At 35.8% G+C, this 10,675-nt stretch overlaps 1 protein-coding gene and 1 non-coding gene across 4 annotated transcripts; one reads left to right on the plus strand and one right to left on the minus strand.

The window, feature by feature from the left end:
- Nucleotides 1-525: 525 nt before the first annotated feature.
- Nucleotides 526-10,471, minus strand: LOC21385648 (glycine-rich RNA-binding protein 4, mitochondrial). 3 transcript variants are annotated; one of them, XM_024161805.1, is made up of 5 exons: nucleotides 10,266-10,471; nucleotides 2,762-2,912; nucleotides 2,601-2,669; nucleotides 1,389-1,495; nucleotides 526-934 (listed from the first exon to the last, which is right to left on the minus strand). In XM_024161805.1, the coding sequence occupies exons 1-5, from the start codon at nucleotides 10,404-10,406 to the stop codon at nucleotides 779-781; spliced, it is 624 nt and encodes a 207-aa protein (XP_024017573.1). In that variant the 5' UTR covers nucleotides 10,407-10,471; the 3' UTR covers nucleotides 526-778. The 3 variants fall into 3 exon arrangements, with proteins under 3 accessions (XP_024017573.1, XP_010090578.1, XP_024017575.1); XM_010092276.2 differs by lacking the exon at nucleotides 10,266-10,471 and adding an exon at nucleotides 3,840-3,915; XM_024161807.1 differs by lacking the exon at nucleotides 10,266-10,471 and adding an exon at nucleotides 3,786-3,861.
- On the plus strand, nucleotides 8,379-8,485 carry LOC112090462. The gene has a single exon (XR_002901661.1). It is a non-coding gene; the product is annotated as a small nucleolar RNA R71 (small nucleolar RNA).
- Nucleotides 10,472-10,675: the final 204 nt, after the last annotated feature.

A 10,675-nucleotide genomic window follows, 5' to 3' on the forward strand; every position in this document is an offset into this window, starting at 1 on the left:
CATTTAATTGATACCCTCTTAACTAATGTAATTATTTCACTAAAAATAATATTAATCAACAATAAGAAATCAAAATCAAAATGTATACATTTTTAAGAGTTATCTGTCTCCTTTTCCCATTTCTGAATTTTTTTCTATTCCACAGCCAAGAACACGTTACTTAATCCCTCTGCCTTCGGTATTTACTTTCAGACAAAGATGATAACATCCGTAATGGTGGAAATGCATGTAATACAAATTTAAAGATTTCAGGAAGTGTACATATATCGGTTGCAACATTGATGTTGATTTGTTAATTTTTTTTGGGTAGGAATATTTATTTGTTACTTAAAACGCAAAGCATTGACTGCCCCACTTTTGTGGTACTATTTTCTGAGGTTACTTTTCATGGAAATAGCAAAAATTAAAGTAAAACAAAAGAAAACAAAAACAAAACAGTTTTACGCACGCATTTAAAAATCTTGAGATTCTTTCAAAAAGACAGTTCTTATCAAAAGTTGCATATCTCGAATCACTTGATCCATATTGGGGGGAAAAAAATAAAGAAAACAATCTTCATTGATTGAAACATGTAGAAATTACCCAACACAAATGAATCATTCCTCCTTGTGCGCAACATGAAGATCTCTACGATCAAAACTCATGCTACTAGGTAACGACATACATGAAGGAGAATCCAGCACTAAATTGCACCGAGAACAAGTAATAAAGCAAATCTAGAAACCTTAATTCTAAAAAGTAATGAAGCTGAAAAACCAATCAACAGCTGATGACCGGTTTAAAAGCTCTCTCGATCATAGCCACCACCACCACGACCACCACCATAACCACCGCCACCGCCGCCACCGCCATAGCCACCACCACCGTAACCGCCGCCGCCACGAGGGGGACGTTCATTAGCATAACTTACACGGATGGTTCGCCCTTGCAAATCCTGAAATTAAGCATGGTCACAGTTACCATACATATCGAGATGATCGAGGTGTGACAATTCTCAAGGGGATTTACTATGTAATAACAACACCAGGCTTGTAAGCATATACCAAGCTGCATAACATAATCGTGTAAATTTGTAACCGCAGTATCAGACGTATTGGTAGTATATTATAAGTCTTTCGTTTCTACTTTTAACAAGTTTATTTTCTTTTTCTTCTCCGGTGCTTTATTTGGATGCTTCGCAAGTTTCATTTGCATTGATTTAGTATACCAAAAAAGCAAGAAAGAGCATAAATTAAAGAACAATCAATCTGGCAAGCATCCAAAGAAAGCAAAGGAAAAAAATGTTTTGTTGGCTTGAGGTAACCATGTATTATAGGTGAGAGTATAAGTATCAACATCGTGTGTGAACATGGACCATCACTAGTATTACATAAAAGTTGCATTCTCACCTGACCATCCATGGTAGACACTGCTGATTCAGCAGACTCTGTGGTCAAAAAGCTAATGAAACCAAAACCCCTTGACTTCCCAGTGTCTCTATCACATATAACCCTAGCTGCAGAAAATTAAGACAGAACACCCACTGAGAATACAATAACATGAAAACAACCAGATGAATTACAAGGAATAGAGGAAATAGGCAGACAGCAAAGGAACATACCAACAGACAACAATCGACTGAGAAAGTGAAAGGGAAAACAAAAGAACAGGAGGAAAAATGAATGCTGAAGACAAGGATTAAAAATATTTGTTTAAGATTATAACGTATCCAGAACCTTTAATTCATAACACAGCAAATGCATAAAGCTTTTACTCTGACTTTAAACAAATAACCGCAGCAAATGCCTCCCAACATGAGAACCATCCAAGACGACCTCAAGACATGGGATTTTGATTTTCATACATATAGTTTTACCGCACATACCTTGGACCCAACTAAGGAATCCTACATGCCAAAATTCCAAATAAAGTCAAAGTAGAGAATCCAATGGCCTGGACAATTTGTCATCCCATGAGGACCATAACAAAGGCCTTGATTAATAAGGCTAGAGACACCAAATCGCTACAAAACTCCTAGCATACAAGGTTTTAAAATGAACCCAAAATCAGCAAAACTGGAGGCAAACGAAAATAATGATATCAATTAATTGTAAAGTTATCCCATGTAGCAAATAACTAGAATCTAAAAGAATTCCAAGTGAATATGGATATACATCACAGAAATATGGCTTTCTCAAGTTCAACAGATGAAAACCCAACCGATGATAAAAATAAATTTTTGTTTCTGTGGATCTGAAGATTAATGCCTTGCATACATCATACAAACTAATCTAATATGCATACATCAATAATCCAAGTCCCCTTTTGGGCAACCATATTATAAGTATACTGATTTTCCATTTTGTCTTAAGACTAAGACAACAAATACTAAATTTATTAAAGGCAAATATTTCTGTAGACTATATAAGAATTACATAAAGCCCCTAGGAGAGTAGATTCAAAAATTTGCACGCAATCACAACAGGTATTCTACCAGCAAGAATTCACTATAAAAGGGCAAAATAATAGGGCTTACACAAACAATCATGCAAGTAGTGAAAATCATTTTTTTAAGCTAAACACAAACTTAGGAGAACAAAATGATAAAAATATATACTCACCATCAACAACCTCACCAAAGCCGGAAAACGCATCTTTAAGAGATTGGTCATCGGTTCCAAATGAAAGGCCTAAAAGCACAGAGTATCAAAGAATAAAGTTTAATGACACTAATAGGATAAATCCACAATTCATATGAACTCCAAAAACCGCTCATTAATACCTCCCACGAAGAGCTTGGATGTCGACATCCATCGAATCGAATTAAGCATAGATGGCATTGGTGCTTGTACATTCTGAGCAACGCTCTGCCTCAAGACGCCGCCAATTTTACTAAGGAAAGCCATTTCTTTATAGTCCGGTCTTGAAAAAGTCTGCAAGCAAAGAAAGCATCAGTTAAAAATCACTTCCCAACAGCCATTTGCGACTCACTTGATATCAAAGATGGAAATTTGATAATCAGCAGACAAAAAGTAGACTAATATCCTCAAAATATTGCTTCCGACCAGCAAAAAGGACCCAAGATTTGGAAAACCCCTATACCATATACTACATCAACAGACAAGCCACCGAGAGAAGTACTAGATTAAGCTTCAAAAGCATTAGAGAAAAAACCAAATCTTTATACTTTTTAACTTTTAAAGTTTAGCTTAAGAAACAGAATACTAAAACAAAGAGTCCTCAAAGACAACACATAACAAAACACCATTCACTTTCACGTTTCTCAAATGACATGAAATTTCTTCTTTATTAAGAAATCAAAACATCAAACATGAGAATAATATCAGGGTTTTTTTTTTTTTTTGAAAAACAAAAAGGCTATTTTTCGGCGACTTATCCATTTGTTCACTAAGAAACTTCAATAATAACAATAATTAAAATCAAAATCAAATATCTTTTCGTTTCTTCTAGTTCATCTTTTTTGTTTTTCTAAGCAGAGAAGATTTTTATAAAAATAAATAAATAAAAAAATAAAAATAATACGTAAAATAACACAAAAAATGCACAAGAAATGGAACGCTACACACAAATCAACCACTGTTCTTTTTTTTTCTTTGACAGGAATCAACTGTTCATTTCTATTCAACGAAAAATACACCGAAAATAAACATAAATTTCCCAAAAAAACAAGAAAAAAAGACATTTACACAGAGAAGAACACCATCATTACACAAGCTTTAGTAACGAAATCCAAAACGGAAATCACGAGAACAACATGCGAGAAATGAAACACTGGAGATACCGACCTTCGACACCTAAAACGAAAATACAGAGAAAGCTAGCGTTAGGAGAGGCTTTACCGGGAGGAAGGAAAGGTAGGGTTTTGACCAACAGAGAGGCTGAAGTGAAAAGGAAAGACGCGAAAACAAAGCGGCTAGGGTTTAACATTATATAGACCTCACTCCCGCCGAATAGCAAAAATATCCTTGATTTAGGATTATTTTGGTAAATACCCCCACGTATGTATCATATTTAAAATGTGATTTTTTAAAACATTTTAAAATACTTTCTGATTTATAAAAATATATTAAATTATTTCTCCACTTGCGTGTATAGATTTAACATATTTTATTGACGTAACACGCGGTTAAAAATTAATTACGAATATTATATTCTAATTAAAATTATAAAAAGATTATACATTATTAAAATAAAAAAGAAGTTAAAATAATAATAAAATAATAAATAATAATAATAATAAAAAGAAGTTATATATTCTAATTACGATAATAAATTGTTGTCCTCCCATTTTCTAGATGGCATCCCCACCCCTCCTCGATGACCCAATCCACCGCACTCCCACCGTTCCAAGGAAAAAAATTAATAATAAATAAATAAATAAATAATTTACATGGTGAAGTTTGGGTAAGTTTAACGTAAACGTGAATAAAGATTTTTCGGTCTTATTATGAATTTGGGTAATTCCTTCTTTTTCTATATAAAAAATTGTGTTTCTTCGTCTATAGTTAACAAATTCATTTTCATTGATTGTCGTTTCATTTCTTAATTGTTTTGGAAATTTTTTTGAGCATTATGTATTTTTCATGCATGGAGAACTTAGTTTAGCCACACCACATGGTCCGTGATTCTTACAGATTGCTAATAGGATTGAGTATTTCTGCAAAAATAACTTTGTCTATTTGTGATGGTTCGCGCAGTTTTTCATCGTGCTGGAGCCAAAACAGAAAAAAAAACAATGTGGTTACCTCGTTTCTGAAACTCCACAACATATAAGTCTGCAAAATTAAGCATTAATTTGTTTTAATTTTCGTTTACTATAACAAATAATTGGTGACTTTCATTTTCTACTGATGAAGTAAAAAAAAGTTGGGAACAATAAACTAACATGCTACAACTGTTCAAAATATCTTGTCATTTTTTATAGTGGATAAAACATTATCTAATTTCATTTTAAAAATTCTTATGATAATGTCTGGTCTGTCTTCAATTTGTTGTCCTAGATTTTTGCTAAAGCTCTAGTAATTTCAGGCCATTTTGAATTACATGTGAATGTTATGAATAAATATGGATTTTCATCATGCCTACAAATCGCCATTACATCTTGATAGTTTTGGATCATATATCTAGGACTTCCAGTATGACTGGAGGGGAGAATAATTCTTTTTCTTATTGCTTGGGCATTTGTGTTGCCTCTTGTAATAGCATCTTGAATTCCTTGATAAATTTCAAATCTTAAGTTTTTTTATTTTTTTCTTATATAGTCTAAGCGGTCTTCTTCCACAGAGGATATAAGCATCTACTACATATTGCTAGAACAGTTTGCCACCTCAAAAAAAGGTATTGCCTTGTATATTGCGTTCTTGTAGTTGATAACAATAGAATTCTCTCATAAATATTCTTTTCCTTCCATATTTGTTATTTTGGTTGTTTGTATTATATTTTAAGTTTGTTCTGTAACCATCTTCTCCTAGGGAAATAATAAAGGATATTGAAGAACCATATAACATGGATGTAATTTTGTAATTCTTTGTAAGGTATCTGTTTTATCTTGCACTATAATATCCTCTCATTGTTCATACTCACCAATGTCTCCAACTATTAAGCCACCTATGGCATTCGAAGTAGGTAACTCATATTGGCTACTATCTGTGTATCTTCTGCCTATAAGTCTTAGACAACGACACATGGCATGGAGAATGACACGTGGCATGGAGAATCACGCGGCTCGGCTCGGCTCGGCGCGGCGTGGCGACTTACATCTGAAGCTTGCTAATGGGCTTTTGATGGGCTTCTCTCTCTTTTTAGTTTTGGCCCAAATGTCTTATATCCCTACAAAACAAATTTAATTAAGTTAAAAGTAAATATTTCCATACCAAAATATTTTTGATTAATATCATGAAACTATTTAATTAAAACTTAATTTATTTGACAATTATGTACACCAAAGAGTGCATATTTGTGCACTTATCACAAACCCAAACCAACTTATTGCTAGTCCTTAGCAATTCAAGCGAAAAAAAAATCAAGTCAAGTAGAAAATTCAAATCAAAACAAGCAAAATCACCTAAGCAATCACACTCCTTGTGGGCACAAGAGCCCCTTTCTCGTTCTCCACCACTGTCACCCCTGATTTCTTAGGCACTACCTGAGTTGGACTGACCCACTTGCTATAAGCCACTGAATAGATGATTCCTGCATCTAGAAGCTTCAAGACTTCATTCTTCATGACTTCTTTCATTGTCGGGTTCAACCTCCTTTGGGGATCCCTTCGTGGAATAACCCCGTCTTCCAAATTGATGTGATGGGAGCAAATTAAGGGGCTAATACGCTTAATGTCTGTAATCATCCAACCCAATGCCGATTTGTGCTCACACAGCATATCAACTAACCGCTGCTCTTGGAATGCATCAAGTTTAGATGAAACGATAACAGGAAAGGTATCACCAGCTCTCAGGAAGACATGTTTCAGATTCTCAGGCAGTTGAGCTAGCTTGAGTGTTGGGGTCTCTTTGGTGGATGGTTTTGGCTCCTCTTTTTCTCAAGGTAGCTCTTCAAAGCATGATCGCCAAAACTTGGTTCCTCTGCCTTGTGAGTCTTTGAAGATAGCAACATTGTTGGCCAACTCACAAGGACCGGAACTCTCAGATTCAGAAATGCGTAGGAAATCATCAAGATCATCGTAATCGCTATACAGTTGAACCTCCTCCGAGACAAGTGTGTCAATCAGAAATGTTTGGCGACACTCATCTTCATCACATTGTTGCTTCGCAACGTGAAATACATTCACCTCTAAAGTCATGTTCCCAAAGGATATCTTCATCAGACCATTCCTACAGTTGATGAAAGCATTAGCTGTAGTAAGAAAAGGTCTTCCGAGGATAATAAGAATCTTAGACTCCATACTCACCACAGATTGAGTATCCAGGACTATAAAGTCAACAGGATAATAGAACTTATTAACTTGAACCAAAACATCCTCAACTATCCCCCGAGGCTTCTTGATTGATCTATCAGCCAGCTATAAAACCACAAATGTGGGCTTAATTTCTCCAAGTCTAAGTTGCAAGTAGACAGAATATGGCATGAGGTTAACACTCACTTCTAGATCAAGCAAAGCTTGACTGAACTCATGAGTCCCAATCCGGCAGGAAATTGTGGGACAACCGGAATCTTTGTACTTAGGCGGTGTTTTCTGCTCGATCACCACGCTTACTTATTTTGTCAAGAATGATGTCTTCTTGACATGGTGCTTCCTCTTGACCGTGCACAGATCCTTGATAAACTTAGCATAAGTAGGCACTTGCTTGATAATATGAAGCAAATGAAGATTAATCTTCACTTGAGTCAAGTGCTCTAGGATCTCACTTTGGTGTTCCAACACTTTCCCAGTTGGATGCAGAGTTTGGAAAAAAGGCACCTTTACCGAAATATTCTTTGTCTCATCTTTCTCAGGCACAACTTCCTTACTACTCGAAGTAGTGACACTTGTTGATGGTCCTTCTAAAATCTTTCTACTATGAGTAATGATGGCATTCACCTCCTAAATATTTTGATTATCAGGACATGAGGTTTGTGCCATATGTTGGCCCTTTGGGATTGACTGAGCTTGTGAAGGGAACTTGTCGCGTTCTTGAACAGTAAAAGCTCCAATCAGCTTCGTGATCTGACTTTTCATCTCTTTACTTTCTTCCACCATTTGCGTGAACAGTGACTCAAACTTCTGATTAATCTTACTCCGCGCCTCCATGAAAGATTGCAAGGTGTTATCAAAAGAACTCCTTGGTTGTTGTGCATTGTATTGAGGTGCATGATACGCCTTTGGTGGTTGCGGTTGTTACTCAGTTCTCCATTGTCCTCCTGATGGTTGTGCTTGGTTGAAGTCTCTCCAACTGAAATTTTGATAGTTTCTCCAGCCAGGATTGAAAGTGTTAGAGAAAGGTTTGTTGTATGTCCCTAAGGCATTGCATTGCTCCTTGTAAACCCATCTCATTTCATGGTAAGCAAGGCAATCCTTAGCTAGATGCTCCATCCCTTCACAAACGAAGCAGGGCTCTTGTAACTCTGCCCTAGCAACCATGTGAATTCCTCTACCTTATTTAGTTTTGAGGGTCTCAATTTGTCGTGTCAAAGACTCAATTTGGGCTTTGAGGTTGTCATCTTCCCTTAGTTGGTAGATTTCAGCTAGCCGGGACCGATTGGTGCTATTAGTAGCACTTGGTCCAGTCCATGTATGGACTTTTTCAGCTAACTCATGAAGATACTCAAAAGCCTCTTTGGAGTCTTTTTGGAGAAACTCACCATTGCACATCATCTCCACAAACTGGTGCTCTCGGATCATGAGTCCTTCAAAGAAATAACTAACGAGGCGCCAATTCTCGTAACCATGGTGTGGGCACTGATTTAACAGATCCTTGAACCGTTCTCAAACTCGATAAAGAGTTTCATTGTCCTTCTAGGTAAAGGTCGAGATTTGTCGCTTCAGACCATTAGTCTTATGGTGCGGGAAATATTTGTTGAAAAATGCTGTCGTCATTTCTTCCCAAGTTCTAATAGACCTAGGCCTCAAAGAATACAACCAGCTTTTAGCCTTGTCCTTCAAAGAAAAAGGGAACAATTTGAATCGCACAGAGTCTGCGGCTTCAGTTCGGTTGTGAAAGGTGGCCACCACTTTTTCAAACTCCCTAATATGTACATATAGATTCTCGCTCTCTAATCTATGAAAAGTCAGCTAGAGTTGGATCATGCCCGGCTTGAAATCTAAATTCGGCATATTGGGGGGAAATATTATGCATGACGGTGTGGCCATACGCGTAGGGTGAAGATAATCATTCAATGTCTTCAATTGAACCTCCTCATTTTGAGCCATCGCAAATGGATTTTCAACTGCTAATGAGGCTGGGGTCGATGGAGGACTAGACGTGTGTGAAGAAGCTTCACTATGGTTTTCTAGTCTTCTGCAAATCTCTCTAATTCGTCTCTATAACGATTCTTTCACCCTAAAACGTTTCACTTTTTTTAAATTTTTTAAATTTTTTAAATTTTTTTAAACAAAGAAAACAATATTGTAGAACTGTGAATCGCAACCCTAAGAGTGCTCCTAGGAAAGATTAGTAGGGCGGAATCTCCTTAAAAACCAACCTCCTAGATAGAACAATGTTCCTAAGAAAGATTGGTGGCATAGAACACTAACAAAACCCAGCCTCCTAGACAGAATTCGCTTGCAATGTTCCTAAGAAAAACTGGTGGCATAGAACACTAACAAAACCCAGCCTCCTAGACAGAATTCGCTTAGTTTGTACTTTTCAATATTTCCTCAAAATTGTTTGAAAATTTTATGACGACGTGTCTTATGAAATGTTAAATGTTAGATATTAATACCCTAAGTTAATACTGTTGGAAATGTGTCCATAAAGTAGGATGTAATTTGTTATTTCACAGTGAAATGACAAATGTCAGACATTATTGTTTTGCTGATTTTATAAAATAAAATAAAGTTATGTTTTGATACATATTCAAGAGTGTTAGTGATATTGCTTAGTTTTGTTACTTTCAAGAAAGAACTGCAAAAGAGAAACAAGTGTATGAAACTGGCAAAACAATACCTCGATTAAATATGTGCTCTAATATCCATGTTTTTTATTCATGGTACAATGGTCCAAAGCAGTTCATTCTGTCTTTATCAAAGATCGAAACACCAATTTAAACATTAGACTTCACCACTCACCAGACCAACCATTGTACTATAAAGCTAGAACCCATGAACTAATTATTGATTTCCTAAAAAAAGAAATAAAAAAAAAATTAGACCATGGATCTCATGATTTTAGAAATTGAAGCTTAAAGGCATTTTTTCTCTTTTCTTTTACCCGTTGGAATGGGAGAGAAATTAGGATTAGATTTCTTCTTCTTTTTTCTGCAAACTGGTGTTGATATGAATTGGGGCTTTTTTTCAAAAGAATATATATATATAGAGAGAGAGAGAGAGAGAGAGAGAGAGAGCTATGAACGAAATATAGGAAAATAAATCAGAAATTTCAGAACAAAAGTTTAAAGCAACATCCAAAAACGAAAAAGAGAAGAAAGAAAACTAACCGCGTACAAATTAAGCTTGTCAAATTAGAAGTTTCATAAACAAAACCTAACACACAGAGAGGGGATGCTAAAATCAATCAAGCACGATTACTTCAAGAAATCCACGTCTGAAATTATAAGATAAAACAAACAAAGAACTTAAGCCAAATTATAGAAAAAAAAATTCAAATCACCAGGAAACTTCTAGAGCTTGACGGAGTGACCGACGGAGCCAGACACAAGCAGATGGAGTTGGGCTGAGAGCGACGGCCGTCGGCGCAGTAGTCGCGGAAGAGCTCAGAGTGGCCGTCCGGCCGAGTGAAGGAGATGGTCATGGATTGAGATGGTGGGGGTCAGAGGGGGAGGCGTGGTGGGAGTTTTTTTTTTACTTTTTGTTTTTTATTTTTTTTAGATAACAAGCGTGGTAGGAGTTTAAGCATAAAGGTTGAAATTACGAATGAACTGTCAGACCTCATTCATTTCACCGATTTGAATTTTTAATTTTAAATTTTTATAATAAAAAATTTTTAAAAAATATTATATTTAACTTTTTTTACTACAATAAAAAGTTCTTAAAAAATGTCACATCTCAGCTCGAATTAAA

Source organism: Morus notabilis, unplaced genomic scaffold, assembly GCF_000414095.1.
Source record: "Morus notabilis unplaced genomic scaffold, ASM41409v2 Scaffold1770, whole genome shotgun sequence".
Lineage (NCBI taxonomy): Eukaryota > Viridiplantae > Streptophyta > Magnoliopsida > Rosales > Moraceae > Morus > Morus notabilis.

Bases quoted from the DNA above. Each gene is read 5' to 3' on its own strand.
- LOC21385648 (XM_024161805.1), bottom strand. From the start codon at position 10,406: ATGACCATCTCCTTCACTCGGCCGGACGGCCACTCTGAGCTCTTCCGC. The intron at 2,670-2,761 runs GTATTAATGAGC...CTGTGCTTTTAG, and splicing joins ATCCAAGCTCTTCGTGGGAG to GCCTTTCATTTGGAACCGAT. The intron at 1,496-2,600 runs GTGAGTATATAT...AATTTTCTGCAG, and splicing joins CTTTGGTGAGGTTGTTGATG to CTAGGGTTATATGTGATAGA.